The 20,229-nt window shown below is 36.9% G+C and overlaps 1 protein-coding gene across 1 annotated transcript in view; it reads right to left on the reverse strand.

Moving 5' to 3' along the window:
* Window positions 1-20,229, reverse strand: part of LOC136875915 (fibrous sheath CABYR-binding protein) — a 381,453-nt gene that overhangs the window by 195,859 nt on the left and 165,365 nt on the right. Inside the window, exons 12-13 of the mRNA XM_068228254.1 lie at window positions 7,539-7,612; window positions 206-227 (exon numbers count right to left, since the gene is read on the reverse strand). Coding sequence (XP_068084355.1) covers window positions 206-227; window positions 7,539-7,612 — 96 coding nt within the window. The remainder of the gene's footprint in view (window positions 1-205; window positions 228-7,538; window positions 7,613-20,229) is intronic.

The raw sequence follows: 20,229 nt of genomic DNA on the forward strand, positions 1-20,229 counted from the left end.
GCAGTCTTTTAAGTTTAAAATTGAAAAAAACAGAATCATCAGTTACCGTACAGTAACATATGGAAGAAGTTGTCTTGTGGTAATGTGGTCATTTAAAACAAAGCAAGTGTGAAACAGGAACACTATGTGGTATTCCAAAAAATACTTTTATCTTTTTCAGAACATGTGATTATACTGAAGAGAAATTTAATATTGAATGTATTACCTGTCACCAGACAGCGGTTCACCTGTAATAAAAAAAAGGAACACATTAGCATCATTTATCTGTTTTATTGTAAAAACTGATTAAAACTATTATTTATATCTGATTACCTAATTAGTGAATTAATACTACCTTCATTAATTATGGCACATTATCAGCAAACCAATATGTTAAATATTCTTTCAGCTTATAGTACTAGCTGGTCATGAAAATTAAACAATCAATATTCCCATAAGGTGCGTTATACAATTTGCAGATATATGAGCAATGATAACTGGTTTTGACAGTGCTAACATCTGTTTGAAAAATAATGAAGTTATGATGTTATAAAATAAAAGAAAACTGAGATTTATTCCTCACTGTTTTATGTTCTTATAGTATTCTACCTCATCCTTGAAATAAACAAACAAAATTAACTCCTTACATCCGCCGCACCCCCCCCCCCCCCCTTTCCTGGTGGCCAGGACTGTTAAAGCATCAAGTCTTTATGGTCTGACACTGCAGGTGAGTTCCGTGGGTGGGAAACATTTCCACCATAAGAATATTGGCCAGCACGGTAGGAGAGGTGATGTTAAATAATTCCTAATCATTAGATTGTGTGACAAAAGCCTGGATTCAGTTCCAAATTTCTCCAAGGTGCCTTCATTCCATATAAGCAGAGTCCTTATTGAACAGGAGCAGGCTACTTCATTATCTCATAATTTATTATTTTGTAAATTTATAATACAGAGCTTCTATCATTTGTAGTGATGCATACTTTTTAAGGTTATCATTGTAACTGAGGATGGTCTTAGTAAGACTGAAACTGGTACTATTGTAAAAATGAGATAGAATAACATTCTACAATAAATTTTGGAAGTGTTGATTAAGTGGAAGTGTCCTAATTTAAAATTAAAGCTACTGAATACTTCATTATCATCATCGCATAACATGTAGTCATCACAATCGTCAGAGAAACATTTTCTTCTTCAAGGTACCATATCACATCACCCTAACATCGGTGATCATTGTAACGAATGTTGTGCAATCTCTTGCCAGATGGAAAAGTCCTTCAATTTGCTTGTTGAATTTTTCAAGTTTTCTTCCTTGCTATCTACTCTACATACAGTACCTGTCAAGGATAGATTTTTCTTCTGAAAAAAATTCTCTTTTTATATTCTTTAATATTTTAATTCTTAATTGTCAAAACTATTAAAAATTCAAAAACACTTCATCTTCCCTCAGGATTTTACAGAACTACTTGTAAGATGTGTTCAATGATGACAGGGCTCCATTTGAGTCTGGCACTGCTTCCACTTATTATTACCAGGTTTTTCACTTTCATCTTTGATGTTGGCCTTCATTTGATACACTCTTTTCCGAGTGGGGAGTGCTCCATTTTTACATCTTCAACGTCCCTTCCTTTCTTTGGCCAATGCTCTTATTTCTGATATTTAGGATGATGCTTCCAAGAGCCGTATTAATAGACATTGTATCTTTTGAGTTTTTACCATGTGAAAGAGATGAACTGTAGCAAAATCTTCAATTTCATGAAAACTTAGCTCTGCTTTCTCAGAAGAGAAGTTCGTCTGACTACGATTGCAACATATTTTAAATGACCCTTGTAATTATTAATCAAATTCTCATGTAAGCTTTGTCTTTTTGGCAGCCTCCAAATGGGGGAAGCAAAAATAAATGCATTTCTCTCTCTTTTTCTATCTAACAATGCCGAAAGGTATGAAATCACTCAACCATTGTTCTGTTAATAAAATGATACTCTTATTTGTCATCAGAGGGCTCACTATGTTCTATTACATTCTGATAAGGAACTGGTGTCATCATATGTAAAGAAACAAAACTAAGGATACCTACTGATAAGGTTTTATTCTTCTACAGAAGTAGCCTACTGTTCACAGAGAAAACAATATGAGATTGTAAAGAAAAACATTTGATTAGCAAAAATGTAAAATAATGGAGTAAGTGTGAATTTCTAGTCCCTTTGGTAGGTATTTCCACATTCTTCCCTCCATCACTTATTTGAGGATGAATCCTCAAGAAGCTTAGAGCCAGTCTGCTTCTTGTACGTTTCAGAGGCAATGAAAGTTATAGTCTCCTTTAGGTCAATTTCAGAAGGATCAGGAGTGTTTTTATGAACTCCTCTGTAGGAGATATTTCTTCAGGAGCTCTTTGAAGGTCCAAGTACATCGCTACTCTCAAGAGAGGCACTTTGGCCAAAGTCTTTCAAAAGAGCTAAGTGACATGCGGAATCAGTTTGTCTCCCTCCCATCAGGCAAACACGTGTGCATATTCAGCTTTACCGTGAAAAAGAGTCATCTGTTCTATCATGCCTTTTCATGAAAACAGGTCCAGGGGTGAGAAGCCAGGAAGGAGCCGAAAGTCTATTTTCTGGCCTGTGACGATGAGAAAATAGCAGAGATCGCATTGAATGTAAAGATTCTTGTAAGACATATTCCCAGTGAGTGATTTCCAGATTGAGAGCTTTCAAGGCTAATTCAATTATCTTCCATAATATGCTATTATACCGCTCCACCTGCCCATTCCCAGCAGGATTGTAGGCAGTGGCTCTACTGGAGGCCACACCCAGAGAATTAAGAAATGTCTTCAATTCCCATGACATAAAGCAAGCTTCTCTAACGGAGTGCACATATGCATACAATCACCACTGATTTTGTGTTGATCCAGTGTTGATATTATATTTCTTTGCCAGTGCAGTGTGTTTTTTGTTGTTGCTGCTTTTCTACTGTGATTTTTTCCAGTAAAGTTAATGTTTAGAATTCAGATGATGAGTTAATTAATTGCTGATTATACAACAAGATCATATTCATAGGAGAAAATATTTAATTTAATGATTAAATATAAATTTAACTTAATTCACTTTGTGATGTGTTTTGATACTTATTACCATTCATTGTTAAAGTTTTCATTTTTCAAAGGTTTTACTTCATCTACCAGCCACGCAAAATCAGTTCCCATGAATATTAAAAATAAATGTAAACTATAAAATAATTATTTTAAAATGTATTGCAATGGAGACAACTTATTAGTTATGATGGTTAGGGATTTCTGTAAATCAACCCCTTTGCTTGAAAGATTATTTTCTTACAGCTCTTCCACCATGTTGTTAGTAATTTTGGGACAATGTAGCAATCATTCTCCATCATTGTTTAATCAGTTAGGACCATTATTTTTAACTTCACCTCTTGTTTTCACCAAGATTTTTAAAAATTGTGATGTCTTTTGCTGTCAGCATTTATTTAACTCTTATAACATAAGAACTGGTGACAGACTGCAAACGGGAACTAGTGGACCAACTCAAGGACAGTCTGGCTCCGCGGTGTAGTGGGCAATGTGTCCGCCTGTCATCCGGTGGCCCTGGGTTTGATTCCTGGCAGAGTCAGAGGTTAGTCAGAAGGTCTCATTCAACATTTAACATAAACATGAGGTTAGTCAGAAGGTCTCATTTAACATTCCCTCAAATTGCTGGAATATTTTTTTTTCTAACATTCCTAACAATGTAATATTTAAATTTTCAAATCAGACCACTGCTACTAAGCACTGCACATGTACCTTCGACACAACTGGTAATCAACAGCCAACGGCTGGTCTGTTATACACATTAATACTGAATATTGTTTTCCAATACCGTATATTGGTTTCCTTTTACGCCTAAGTTAAATCACCAATTACTTATTGCTAGCCAAAATTCTCGAACCTAAGAATTCAACCAGATAATTTGTTCCAATTTTTATGACTTCACTTCTAAATAAGGTCTCATTTAACATTCTCTCTAATTTTGAATTATTTTTCCTAACATTCCAAATAATGTAGTATTTAAATTTTCAAATCAAACCAAGCACTGTACATGTACCTTTGTCACAACTAGTAATCAACAGCCAATGGCTGATATTGTTGTTATACTCATTAATACCGAATATTGTATTCTTTTCCCTTAGACTGCTCCTATTGTAATTATGTTAATATTAAACTTACTAATTATATTTCCTAACTTTCCAAATAAGGTAATATTTAAATTTTCAAACCAGACCACTGCTACTAAGCACTGTATATGTACCTTTGTCACAACTAGTAATCAACAGCCAATGGCTGATACTGTTGCCATATACATTAATACTATACCAGGAAAAGTTGATTTTCAAGAGAATGAGGTCTTTCTAAGGGGTGCCTAGTCCTTAGAAGAAGGTACAGAGAGGGAGGATCGCAAGGCGAAATAATATATATTATATCTTTCTTTCCTTTATTCAATCTCTGGAAGGCCACCCTATTATATCACCGAATCACAGATATTTACTAGAAAATAAATCCCAATACTGAATAATGTCTTTCTCAATCAGTCATGTCCATCATAACTTTCATGGCATAAATTATGAATAAAGCATGTTGTAAGTAAATAAGAAATCCTAAAGCCTTTTCTATTGGCACTTGCGATTTCTGATTACGCTTTCTACATAAATTAAATAAAGTAAAATCTGTAATTCCTTCTTGTAAACACATAAAACTCAAATATGAAACACTTGAAATTAAATCTGATCTTCTGGTATAAAGTTCTGAGTATTGTCCCATTTTTTTTTTTTTTTTTGTAATTTATTATGCACTTGGCATAAATATCGTAAATTAAGAGTTTATGATACACTTTCACTATGAATGAAGCACACAGTTGAAATCCTAAAGTTCCAATAGGTGAGAAAATATGACATTACGAGAGCACACTGTTATTTGAAAGTCTGTCTTTACTTCGAATGTCGTAGAGTGTTAATTTTCCAAGTTTATGAAATATTCAGGAAATGAGCTTTTGATGTTCTTTGTCAGTAATGACACTGTTTATAGAAGTTCTGTTCAAAGTCAGAATTATATTTTTGAATGGAAAAAGCACGGATATCACGTGACATATGCCTTCTTGTTGAGCTCGAACAGTTGAATACTGCTCTGCAAGCAGCAATCTGGAACTCAGCTAACAGCAAACGCCACGATGTTCCATAGTACCACGTCCCTGGAACTGTCCCTCGTAGTACCAAGTCCACATTGATCTGCATCAAATCTCCGTCGATCTACGTCGTTCTCTGTCGATCTCCATCGTCTCGAGTCAGGATTTCTCATGTTACTAAAAGAGTGGCTTTAACATGAGGAAGTCCAACTGACTAGGTTGAAAATGTGCACCATTTGATTTTGCACTGTTAGAACTGATCATCACTGTTTCATAAATAATCGCCATTCACTGGATGAAAAATACATCGGAGCACTGTTTATTATCGTAAATTACGATAATGAGAAAATACACTTCCCTGCACACTTCATCTTGACACTTACTGCACACGGTTCGTATTGTCAAAAATAACTTTCATTCGAAGCACAGTTTATCAAGGCTCACTTTCACAACAAAGAAATAAATAAATAGCTCTCTCTCATAGTATCTCGTAATGTTCCTTCCCACTATCACAGTTCTACAAGTATTCATGTATGAGTCCTATACTTCACAATATCACTGAATTACGAAGTTCATTATATAGTCTATCCACATGGGTTGTTTTAAATGGTACAGTCTGTTATGAAGATACGCGAACAGTCTTTCGGCACAAATTAAAGTGTTCTAGGCTTTAATAATACTCAAAATAGTCAGCGTGTTGCAACCTACACTCATGATATTCTAAGCTGAAACAGTCAGAGACCATTACAATGTAAAGTAGCCGTGCTAACTTCAAGTTTGTTATGATTATTCAAACGAAAATTAAGATATTTGTCAAGTTCAAATATTGGTGAAATATTACAAGTTATACACACGTTAATTTCCTAAGTTTGAATGTCTGACGAATTGCAAGTCCCACAATTTATAAGTTACTCATGGGTATTCACAGAAACTAAGTGTCAACTTGCCGTCAAAATTATCTAAGTATTACAATGTCCGGCAGTATGAATACTGAGTTCGACTCGTCACGTGCAGCAGAACATGCGAGCCAGCTGTGAAGAATGCGAACTGAATTGCTACAGTCTGGTCCGCTGCTTATATTCCATACGATCCAAGGCTGCTTGCCACATCACTGGGGGGAAGTGTGATTCCTTTCTCGCCTATATCTCTTGAATGCCGTGATGGATTTTATTGAAACGGACATATGTTTACGTTCACAACATGAGCTACACGATGATGTATGTCTCATTTACGTAACTTAATCGGCTAAAAAGTTAGACATTTTCCTTCCAGTACATTCGAGAGAAAGGCGCACAACATGTGGCAATGACGTCACCCGCAGATTCATTGCTCATGTCGTGTCCAGCTCACCACGAGGAGCTTCGCATCGCGCTCGCACAAGATGTCGAACATACGAACACATATTATCGCCGTCCCTTTTCCATATATTCCGGCAATTATAAAACAATGTACAGGGCTGGAACAGTTCCCGGTACACCACCGAATATTGTATTCTTTTCCTTAGACTTATCCTATTGTAAAAATGTTAGTATTAGACCTTAGTATTTACATTTTAATTTTAAATCAGGTACCTGATTTAGCCTTGAGGAGATACAGTGACTGAAGATGCTTTCTATGAAAGGCAAAACTTGTCTCACATTCATAAGGTAACAATGATCAATTCCTAATTGTACTGAATAGGTGGTTAAATAATAAATTAATTAGCATCCTACAAAACAAAGAATTTGGAGGGAAAAATGTCCATTTGAAAAAAGAAAAAAAATGTTCTGTAAGTTTTTGAAATGTTTCAATACAATGTAGTTCTTCTGTCTGCTCCACCAACCCTCCCTTCTTCTGATGAAGGATTTTCAAGTCTTCATTTGCTCTTTTCCTGGCAATTACCTACAGAGCACTCTGCCATTTTGAAGAGGCAATTCTCACACAACAGACAATCATTTTTTTGATTGGGACCTTTCTTACGCTTCCAGCTGTTGAAACATTTCCAATTATAGACCGAATGGCAACTAAAGATCCTTCATGTAGATTCTCAATGTGATTCTTTATTTACAGACAATCCCCTTCCCACCACTGAACTGCTATGGAACAGTCAGTATAATACTACAAAATTTTGTCAATTCATAGAGAGAGTCACATCTTTAGCTGTAGAAACTAGTAAACTTAGCATGCCTTAAGTTCCTTGATTAGTATTTTCATGCCCTGAAAATAGTATTCACAACTTTCACGACTTTAACGACCAAATTTCTGTATTATGACTTTTTTTTTACTTTCATAATCCATAGACATCCTTCATTTAGTTATTTATATTACTATTAATTTTCCTGGCTTAATTAGATGAAACAAGAGTATGTGTTAAGCATTTCAACTGAGAAAACCTTCCTTTTTTTAAATACATACCTCTTAATATACGCTGCTCAGCTGCCAGATCCTCAACAAGTTCTGCAAGCTGTTCCTGTATGTCATGAGGAACCCTTTAAAACAGATAGTTTTCTTAGTGACAACACCATTGCAGTTACATTTAGTCATAGTTTATCAAACAGACACCATGATTTCAGTTTCATAAGCAACAGAGATAAGACAACTATAAAACACAGTTCCAATTTTATGTATTTTCATAGCTGGACATGATATCTTTTGAGTTTTCTGCCATATGAGTTTGGCGAAGACTTAGCTCCATCTCCTCACAAGAGAAACTTGATCAACCACAAGTGTTCTAACAATGTAGTTCCTCTTCTGAGGAACCTCTTTCACATGACAAGAAAAACAAAAAAGATATAATTTTAATGTGGGCTATTAAAGCAAGTCTAAGCACATTTTCATAGCCTCCAATACTTTCTCCCTATAAGAATGACATGTTCTTTTGCAGTGCATTGAGGTCCTTTCATGAGTTGACTATGTATTTAAGTTACATATTTAAGCTATTCATTCCAAACAGATTATTAAAAAATATTTTATAGGAATTCTATCAGAGTAATTTTCCTTATTAAGATTCCTACATCACTTATTTTGTTAAATCCAGTATTGACAGCTTGACAGGACTCACATGTAAGCTCCGAAAAAGCATTCTTTCTGATTTTATTAGATACATTGGCAAAATTACTGACTGGTTTGATAGAATACAGACTGGGTTTAGGAAAAGTTATTCCAGTGAGGCTCAACTTGTAAGATTCCAGGAAGATACAGCATATACTTTAGATTCAGTAGGTCAAATAGAATGTATTACTATTGACCTATCCAAGGTCTTTTGACAGAGTAGATAGATCATGGAAGACTATTGACATAAAAGAGGTCTATTGGACTAGACTATGGTACTGAGGGTATTTAGGGGTTGCAGCAAGGATGTAAAGAAGAGGGCATATAAGTCGCTCTTTGTTCTGGGTGATATCTGACAAAGAGTTGTGTTAAGAAAATTCTGCAAAGTCTGGTCTGGGAAGACCTGGGAGTAAGTATATGAACAACTTGACTAAGCAGAATATTCTGAGTTGTAAGTGGAGAGATGATTTGGAATGACATTAGTGAGATAAGCTTGAGTGGAGTTTTTAAGAGTAGGAAGGATCATAATATGACAATAAAGTTGGAATTCAAAATGATATATTGCGGCAAACACTCTTCTACAAGATGAGGAATTAGGGACTGGAATAATTTACCAAGGGAGATGTTCGATTAAATCCCAACGTCTTTGAAATCATTTAAGAAAGGACTAAGTCAACACTGATAGGGAATCTGCCCCTTGGGCTACTGCCCTAAATTAAGATCAGTGGTGATTGATTGATTGATTGATTGATTGATTGATTGATTGATTGATTGATTGATTGATTGATTGATTGATTGATTGATGTTCAAGATGGCACCAACTGCTGCTGTTGTGTGAAACGCCTCTCCAGTAAATCTCGTTAATTAGCAAGATTAACAGCCAACAAGTGCCATTTATGACTTTCTCAGTGTAACTAAACTGTCATTGACCTGAAGCATCTTTCAGTATGTCCGCTAAAGAAGCTATTCGTCGTGTAGCGTCTATTGAAGATGTTATGAAGGACTTCCAAGGCCGCTTGGAACACGTCGCAAGCTGCACCTGCCGCGCGGATGAGCTGCAGCGGCTAAAGGCTGAGTTCTCTCAGTTCCATGAAAAGGTGTCTAGTGAGCTGAAAGACATAACAAAAAAACTGGAATTTACTGAACAGCGCCTTGAACAACAGGCCGAACTGCTTGATGAAGCTGAACAGGACTGCCGGCGGAACTGCTTAGTGCTGCATGGTATTCCAGAGGAGCCGGCAGAGAACGTTTACGATAAAGTTATCAACACGATGACGGGCAAGTTAAATGTAGATATAACTATGTCTGATATAGATCGTTGCCATCGTTTAGGGGTGCTAAAACGAACCACAGCTCAGGTTGTTGCTTCGGGTAAGCGCCCTATAATTATATAATTCGTGCGTTATCATGACCGGGACAGAGTTTGGAGGGCCAAGCGGCTGTTAAAAGGAACTGGCCTTCTACTGACTGAATCCCTGACAGGTATCAGAAAAACTATTCTAAACAGGGCACGTGATCACTTCGGACTCCGACGGGTGTGGACACAGGACGGCCGCATTGTTGTTTTGAAAGACAATGGACAGAAAATGTTTGTTAGCAGCATGGCACAATTAATAAGCCTTATGTGAGTGACGAGATTGACTAGGAAAAACAATGAGTGATATAATAGCGTATAATGTTTGTGTATTTGAATGTGATTGTGTGTGCGAGAGTGATTGTGTAAATATTTCTGGAGGTGCTTATGAAACAACTAGGGTGAGTAGTTTGAATATTTCTGTTGACAATGGCTAACGTAAATGAGTCAATTATTTATACCGAACAGCATGTCCGTGATGTCAATGACCCTATCCCTCTTCATTGTCGTCCGCCTTCACCCTTACCTTCCCCTTCACCAGCTGTGGCAGGAGACATTCTTAAGAAAAGGTTAGCTCCCCACCAACAATATTTTCAGTGTTGTCATATCAATGCACAATCTCTTCTTTGTCACTTCGACGAAATACAGGCTCTATTTTGTAACAGTAACTTGCATTGTATTTGTGTAACAGAGACATGGTTACAGCAGTCACTCAAATCTGATCTCATAAAGCTGAATAACATGACATTACATCGCCTAGATCGTTTAAATCGTGTAGGGGGTGGTTGCGCTATATATTGCTGTAGTCACTTAAAGAGTAAAATAATTATGACCTCAGATCCTAAGACTCCATTTCGACCTGAATTCATGTTTGTTGAACTCTTGGTTAATAATCAAAAACTACTGATCGGAATGGTATACAAGGCGCCGGACATACGACATATATCTGACCTAGAAGTGGCATTATCGAAGTTAACTCCGCTGTACGAAAACATAATCATTCTTGGTGACTTCAATACTAATCTCCTAGTTACAAGTAACGAATCAACATACTTACAAAACTTATTCCATGGCATGGATTACAATATACTGACACAAACGCGACTAACCATGTTCACAGAATAAACTACACGTCTCACACACTGATTGACCTTATTATAACAAACAATCCGCAGAAAGTGGTAAAACATGGACAGCTTGCTGTACCAGGTATTTCGACCCACGATCTCATATACTTATGTTACTCTCTCAAGGCACCAAAGTACAAAACCAGGTACATAATGCGAAGGGACTTCAAGCATTTTAATACTGAGATAATACGAAATGAAGCATATCAATTGCCGTGGAATGACATTCTACTGACTAATGACATTGATGATAAGGCTGACAGACTGAACTCTTTAATATTACGACTGTACGACAAACACGCTCCGAAGAAGCAAATTCGAGTTTCTCACCCTTCGTCTCCTTGGCTAACAAATGAAATTAAGTCGGTCATGGCAAATGGTGATGCTTGGTATAGGCGATTTAGGCGAACTGAAAGCACTAGTGATTTCGAAAATTACCGTATTCTTCGAAATCAAGTTAAGAAATTAATTCGTAACAGCAAGTATAAATATATTCAAGAGATAACAAACAGACGAAATTCAGCACTAATATGGAAACATTTGCATCAGATGGGTATAGGTTGCAGCCTGACCATGCAGACATCCAGTATACCACCTGATGATCTAAATTCTCATTTTACGAAATCAGCATACACTAATAATGATATTACTGACAATAATGACTATGATGCTAACTATACTAATAATAATAATAATAATAATAATAATAATAATAATAATAATAATAATAATAATAATAATAATAATAATAATAATAATAATAATAATAATCATCATCATCATCATTGACCAGTTGATGACCTAACTGATGATGATATTAACGCCATAAATGTTCATTCCCGAGTAAATCAAGTAAAATTCACTTTCAAAAAAGTTGGTGCGAATGATGTAAAGCATGTAATTTACTCCCTCAAGTCAGATGCTCCGGGTAATGACGACATATCATTATCTTTCATAAAAAATATTATTGGTGCCATATTACCTATTCTGACGCATATATTTAATCATTGCCTCGTACAGGGAGTATTCCCAACTGTGTGGAAGCACGGTATCGTCATTCCTACTCCTAAGAAGAATTCTCCTAGTTTACCATCAGATTATCGCCCTATATCCATTCTCCCACCCCTTTCCAAAGTACTAGAACGCTTGGTACACGAACAAGTCCTCACTTACTTGACTAACTTCTCACTGCTTGACCCTTACCAATCTGGTTTCAAGAAAGGACACAGCACAACGACTGCCCTACTGAAAGTAACTGATGATATCCGACAGGCAATGGACACTCGACAAGTGACTGTACTTGTTCTACTTGATTTTCCTAGTGCTTTTGATACTGTTGTTCCTCAACTGCTACTTTCAAAATTGGATTCATTAAATTTCAGCAAGACGGCAATAAACTTTTTCTGTTCGTACCTCAAAAATCGCTGTCATGTGTCAAAGTAAATAATAGCAGATCTGAGTGGCTTAACAAACCCCTCGGTGTCCCCCAAGGGTCTGTACTTGGACCATTGCTGTTTGCAATTTACTTACATGATGTTGCCAAATCGATTACACATTGCAAGTATCATCTTTATGCTGATGATCTGCAGATCTACTACCACTCAAGAACTGATAAAATTCAGAGTGCTGTAGAAAAAGTTAATGCTGATTTAAGTCTCATAAGTAATTTTGCATTGAGTAACAATCTCAAAATTAATCCTCTTAAAACGCAAGCAATAATCATTGGTACTTCGAAAAACTTACACGTCTTAAAACAATATGAAATTCCTCCTGTAGCAATAAACAATACCATTATTCCATTTTGTGAAACAGTTATGAATCTTGGTGTGGCTATAAGCGAAACATTGAACTGGTCGCAACATGTGACGAAAGTGTGCCAAAAGGTATATCAAAGCCTGCATCCTCTGAAGCGGTTTAAAAATATATTTCCTTGGTCCTTGAAAATAAAGCTCATTCAATCACTCTTGTTTCCAATTCTTGAATACTGTGATACAGTTTTTATTGATATCAATAACGAGCAAAGCATGAGACTGCAACGTGCCCAAAATGCATGCATCAGGTATGCATTCGACATACAACCATACGCCCATGCATCCCCATTCTATACACAATTATCTTGGTTATGACTGAATGGCAGGCGTAGACTCCATGCAACTACTTTGGTGTATCAAGTGCTTTCTGAAAACACTCCTCCTTACCTATCCACCAGATTTCGCTACCTTAGTTCCCTACACCTGTTCAATACCCGGTCAGGCTGTACGATAGAAATTCCTGTGCATCGAACCGCAACCTACAACAGATCGTTCACGATCACCGCCACGAGCTGGTGGAATGAACTCCCCACTGACATCAGAGAAGCTAAATCTAAGACAAAATTTAAAATCCTTTGCCAGCGTCATCTTTTAAGCACTTCCAGTCTTTCTTGAGTGTGAATGGGATGCATGAATGAGAGTGAATATGGTTGTTTATTGCAATGTGTTCCTGTATATAATTTAGTTATACTTTACTCACCTTAGTTTAGTTAGTGATACTTTAGTTGCTTTAGTTATACTTTAGGTTGTAAAAATTTCATATGTTTAAATTTTATGTTCATGTTACTCACAGCCTAAATATGATGCAGGAATAAATGACAATTGCAAGTTTGGTCCTTTTACTGAAGTTATTTGCAATGTTGAAGTTTATTAATTCAAAAGCGGAATCACTCAAAATTCTCTTGAAATTATTATTATAATAACAAAAAAAGATAAAATTCTGTAACTTATCTTGTATTGAAGTTGTTTTACTGCTCAAAGATCCCCAAAAGAATGACGACGTATGAAGAGAACTGAGGAGAGGAAATAGGCCTATGTGGAAACTAAATACGCATGCGCAAATCTAGTTATGGATGAATCTACTTGCAGACTGGAGTTACATGATGTACAAAATGATGAGGAGAGCCTTTCTTATCATGCAAGAAACCTGTGAATCACATTTTAAAGCATTTGCACTATGATGCGCTAGGAGCATTCTCCACACCTGCTAGAAAACTTGGGTCATGCACTCAGTGCATGATCTGCACTGAACATGTTAATGTTTGGAACAGCCCCAGAGCATGAACAACTAGTGACGCATGGGAAGTAGTGGATCCACTCAAGGATATCAAAGGGTATGCCCAAGACAAGTTGCTTTCATGATGCACCAACACAGATAGGTCTTTTGGCAATGATGGGATAGGAAAGGGCTAGGAGTGGGAAGAAAGTGGCCATGGTCTTAATTGAGTTACAGGCCGAGCAATTTCCCTTTGTGAAAATGGAAAACCACGGAAAACCATCTTCAGGGCTGCCGACAGTTGGATTTGAAGCTATTATCTCACGAATGCAAGCTCACAGTAGCGCATAAGGGTATGCACTGAGCGCATGACCCAAGTTTTCTAGCAGGTGTGGAGAATGCTCCTAGTGCATCATAGCGCAAATGCTTTAAAATGTGATTCACAGGTAGATAGCAACCAAATTAAGTTCCAATATGATTTGCTGGTGAACTTGGCAGGATTCCAGGAAGGTGACCAAGTGTGGGTATACTGACAGTGTGAATGACGTGGAACTAAATATAATGTAAAATAAAAGCAAAAGGTTTCCATCTATTTATACTATTTATTGTAACCTTAAACATGGTTACATATATTTAATGAAACTAGTTTCGGTCTTGCTAAAGACCATCATCAGTCAAAATCAATAAAAGGTATGGCAAGACATGAATTATAGATAAAATTTATGAAGCAAGCATGTGTTGTTGAATTTCAGTGGAAGGCAAGTAAAGATTTGAATATTAAACACTCGTCACAATCACATGTCTTGCGTAAATTCTGAGTTTTCTTCCAATTTGAAAAATGCACTTCACAGAAGACCAGGTGAAACACTTAAAATACTAGCAGTTGAAGAATTTTCTAGAATTCAGTTCAGCGGAAACAAGTGTGAACAGAATGATGTTGATGGGAAAGTCGTCCGACTTGTTGGCTGAACGGTCAGCGTACTGGCCTTCGGTTCAGAGGATCCTGGGTTCGATTCCCGGCCAGGTTGGGGATTTTAACCTTAATTGGTTAATTCCAATGGCACGGGGGTTGGGTGTACGTGTTGTCTTCATCATCATTTCATCCTCATCACGACGCGCAGGTCGCCTACGGGAGTCAAATAGAAAGACCTGCACCTGGCGAGCCAAACCCATCTTGGGATATCCCAGCACTAAAAGCCATATGACATTTCATTTCATTTCATGGGAAAGTTCAGATGTTCATTTGTTTCCAATATGGATCATTAAAATATTGAAAGAGAGAGAAAAAAAAAGAGCTGAGTTATTAGATGGGAGGTATAGTGTAGCCTAAGGTGGGGCTGAGAGATGTGGAATGGTGGGTGATTGCTGGAGGGAATTTGGAGAAAAGGGGGTTTAGAGCACTTAATTTTTTTAATTGAAAATGGAATTAATAGATCAAATAAAGGGTTTGGTTTTTCTGATATCTCATTAAGTTTGAAATTGGGTTTAAAGAATGGATCCAGGTGGATGAAACAATTTTTAAAGCAGAGATCCCTTATTAACCAATTTTAATATTTTTAGATTTTGATCAATATTCATGAATTTATGGATTGAGTCCATCATATACTTTCCCATAGTTGGAACCTATTATATTTACATGAATTTACATGTTTTAAATACCTTGTGTCAAAGTTTCTACCTGTTTGGCCGATATATGTGGACAATTTAATATTATTATTAAATGAGTTTGTGTTGTGTAGAACTGATGCATTATTATTGTCTGTTTTAAAAGATATTTTTATAACATGTTTTTTGAAAATGTTAGAAATCTGGTGTATCTGTGGATTATTAAAAGTGCAAGTGGAAAATAAGGTTTTGTTAGTTTTTTCTTCTGTAGTGAGGGTAGTGGAAAGTTGATGTCTGACTTCATTTATTCTTCCTTCAATGAAATGTTTCTTATATCCATTGGCCTTGGCTATGTTTCTGATGGTGTTTAATTCATGCATAAGATCTTTTCTTAACAGTGGGATATTGAACGCACAATGAATCATGCTGTAGTATGCAGCACGTTTGTGGACTTGTGGATGTAAAGAGTCTTGATGAATGGTGTTTATGGTTTGTGTAGGTTTTCTATAAATTTCATAGCGAAGGGAATTGTGGTGTTGTGAGACTGTTAACATACATACATATATCATCATTATTGCAGCGTTCAGTCTGCAAGCCTCTGTGAATTTAGTAAATGTCACCACAATCCTCTATTTGCAACTACAGCTGTGGCCTCATTTTAGTTCTATACCTCTTATCTTTAATCAACAAATTATTAAACAAATTAATTTAAAACACCACCTAATCGATACTTTATTTCTTGCCTTTTGGCAGAATTATAAAAAACATTATCATATACAGGACATGTTTCGACCACTTAGTGGTCATCTTCAGCTGTCTTTAAAAATAGCTTAGATGAAACAATTTGATGATCAAGTACATTAAAATCTAAAATTACTTTCCGATGGGGACTGATAACTCTTGATTAAAGCGCTTAAAATTTGGGGAAAAGGGGCATAGGGAGGGGGGGGGGGGGGCAGTGATGTGGTCTGTAAAAAGGTACTTAAATTACGATTTGAATCTACGGTAATATTCAAAAACTTATTTTCTAATTGAACATATTTAAATATCTTAAAATGTCTGTAATTAGGCACTTTTTGTAAAAACACTAGGTGGCTTAATCTGCAACTTAATAGAGAAGTCACCATAGGATGTTGTAAATTAACAGTTCAACAAAACCTTTTGCTAAAAATAAAAAGGCAACCTTCAAGGAAGATAATCAACACAACAGACAATCAATAAGAACCTTGAAGACTGTTATACACATCGATTTTAATATAAGCAAGATTAAGCCACCTAGTGTTTTTACAAAAAGTGCCTAATTACAGACATTTTAAGATTTTTTAAAAATGTTCAATTAGAAAATAAGTTTTTTAATATTACTGTAGATGCAAATTGTAATTTAAGTACCTTTTTACACACCACATCACTAACACCCCTCTCCCTTATCCCCCTTCCCCCAAATTTCAAGTGCTTTAAGCAATAGTTACTAGTTCCCATGGAAAACTAATTTAACATTTTAATGTTCTTACTGATCAAATTGTTTCATCTAAACTATTCTTAAAGACAGCTGAAGATGATCACTGTAAGTGGTCAAAACATGTCCTGGATATGATAATGTTTTTATAATTCTGCCAAAAGGCAAGAAATAAAGTATCGATTAGGTGGTGTTTTAAATTAATTTGTTTAATCATTTGTTGATTGAATTCATTGATACAGTCATGAAGTGAACAGCTTGCAATCTTATCTTTAAATCGTTAAATACTGAGTCTAAAGATCGTCGTCTTGTTCTCCCTTTACTTCTCTTACCCTCCATAACAGAGTCCATTATTCTCCTAGGTAACCTATCCTTTTCCATTCACCTCACATGACTCCACCACCGAAGCCGGTTTATGTGTACAGCTTCATCCATCGAGTTCACTCCTAACTTAGCCTTCATATCCTCATTCTGAGCACCCTCTTGCCATTGTTCCCACCCGTTTGTACCAGCAATCATCTCGCTACTTTCATGTCTGTTAATATTAACTTACGAATAAGATACCCTGAGTCCACCAAGCTTTCACTCCCGTAAAGCAAAGTTGGTCTGGAAACAGACCGACATAAAGACAGTTTCGTCTGGGAGCTGACTTCCTTCTTACAGAATAATGTTGATCTCAACTGCGAGCTCACTGCATTAGCTTTACTGCCCCTTGATTCAATCTCACTTATTACACAAGGGTTGGAACTTAAATAGTGGCAACACTACAGTGGAGACGCTACGCAACAGAATCTAATATTGTCGCTGATAGCACACTTTGGTTACATAGCTACCTTACCTCAGAGCAAATGGACCCACCCTTCCTCATCACCTGCATGTGCACAAGTGAGAGAAAAACAGTCACTTGTGAGCTAGCGGTCTAACGTACCATTCTCACTATGTTTTCTAAACAGGAACAACGGAGTTGGATCAAGATTGAATGTGTCAGAGGTCGTACAGCACGACAGTGTCATCAAGGTCTTCAAGAGGCTTGCGGGGAATCTGCATTGCCTTGCAGAACAGTGGCACACTGGGTAAAAGCCTTCAACAATGGTCGGCAAACTGTGGCAGACATTTATCGGGCAGGTTGTCCTACGAGTGAAGAAGTGCATGCTATTGCCGTGTTACTGGACAGTGATCATAACCAGACGATTCGTGAGCATTCGCTTCAGAACGGTTGCAGAGATTTGACAGGCAGTAGACCGCTCCATTTGCACCATCAACAGAATGAACAGGCTCTGCTAAAGGTATACTACGACTTCCACATCACTAGGACTGCGTTACACACAATGCTGGTGACTACATTGAAGGACAGTAAAGGTTGCTAACATGTAACTCTTTTGTATCTGTTGTAAATAAATAGTTGCCATTATTTAAGTTCCAACCTTTATATTATCATCCTGGGAGAACACAGATCCTAAATACTTGAAATTATCTATCTGTTCCAGCTTTGGATCACCAATCTGACATTCAATTGTGTTGAATTTCTTACCTACTGATATCAATTTAGTCTTCGAAAGGCTAATGTACATACCATACTCATTGCACCTATCTTCAAGTTGCAAGATATTAGACTGCAGGCTTTCAGCACAATCTGCCATTAAGACCAAGATTGCTTACTATATTTCCACCTAACTGAATTGCTCTCTACCACTTTATACCTTTCAGCAGAGGATCCATATAAACTACGAACAACAAAAGTTAAAGATTACAGCCTTGCCTAACCCCTGTTAGTATCCTGAACCAAGAACTTATTCTACCATCAATTCTCACTGCAGTCCAACTGTCAACATAAATGCGTTTGATTGATTTTAACAATCCACCCTTGATCCCATAGTCCCCCAGTATGATGAACATCTTTTCTCTTGGTACCCTGTCATATGCTTTCTCTAGATCCACAAAACATAAACACAACTGCCTATTCCTCTCGTTGCATTTTTCAACTACCTGGCGCATACTGAAAATCTGATACTGACAGCCCCTCTGTGGTCTGAAACCACACTGGTTTCATCCAACTTCCTTTCAACCCTTCCAAGACGACAGTGAATACTTTGCCTGGTGTACTAATCAATGAGATATCTCAATAGTTGTTGCAATCTTCCTGTTCCCTTGCTAATAGACAGATGCAATTACTGCTTTTGTCCAAGCTAAAGGTACCTTACCAACACTCCATGCTAATCTCAATATTCAATGAAGCCATTTCATCCCTGCCTTCCACTATACTTCACCATTTCAGATCTAATTTCATCTATTCCTGCTGCTTTATGACAATGAAATTTATTTACCATCCTTTCCACTTCCTCAAGCATAATTTCACCAACATCATTTTTGTCCTCCTCATGAGCTTGGCTGTTCGCAACACCACCAGGAAGATTTCCTTTTACGTTGTGAAGATGTTCAAAATATTCCCTCCACCTCTCCAGTGTTTCCCTGGGATCTATTATGAGTTCACCTGAATTACCCAAAACACTGTTCATTTTCTTTTTCTCTCCCTTCCTAAGATTATTTATTAGTGTCCAGAAAGGTTTCCTTACTGCATGACCTAGCCGTTCTAGGTTATTACCAATATCTTCCCACGACTTCTTTTCGGATTCAACAACTATTTGTTTCACTCTGTTTCTTTCATCTACGTACAATTCCTTATCTGAATCAGCCCTTGTTAGGAGCCATTTCTGATAAGCCTTATTTTTACATTTACAAATGTACATCATTCCACCCAGATTACTTGGTTTATTTTTCGGGTTGAACTGTGTTGTTGTTTTTTGTACATCACGTACAGTTTGCCAACGTTTCAAATACATTGCAGTTCTCTTTGTCAAGGCGATGGAAATACCCCTACTCAATCCGAGGTAATCAGTCTCCCAGACAGCAATCGCATTACAAGGGTGGTTCCTGACCTTGGTCTTATATATCCTAGCCTTCCATCAAGATGTTTGCTTTTTCCCAAACTTACACTCTGTTATTCCTAGGTATTCCCTTGCTGTGGCTACTACAGCATCCCTATATGCCACCTTCTCTCTTTCTATATCCTGAACCTGCTGACTGTCCATTGTTCGGATCTTCTCAATAATTATATCTATGTACTTCTGTCTAATTTCCTCATCCTGGAGATTTTCTACCCTTATTCGTTTGTAGACAGATTTCACTTTCTCTGTCCTAGGCCTAGAGACACTTAGTTCACTACAGATCAGACAGTCGTCTATTTCATCAAAAAACCCATAGATTCCTAACAGATTTCCTAAATTCAAAGTCTGTTGGTTAAGATATAGTCTATTATGGATCTGGTACCCCTACCCTCCCATGTGTAGCGGTGAATAGCCATATGCTTGAAGAATGTATTCATAAAACTGCTAAACCTATACTAGCACAGAAGACCAGCAGATGTTTCCCATTCCTATTAGCTTCCTTATCTTTCCCACATTTACCAATCAACCCTTGTATCCTTTA

This window comes from Anabrus simplex, chromosome 6 (assembly GCF_040414725.1).
Source record: "Anabrus simplex isolate iqAnaSimp1 chromosome 6, ASM4041472v1, whole genome shotgun sequence".
NCBI lineage: Eukaryota > Metazoa > Arthropoda > Insecta > Orthoptera > Tettigoniidae > Anabrus > Anabrus simplex.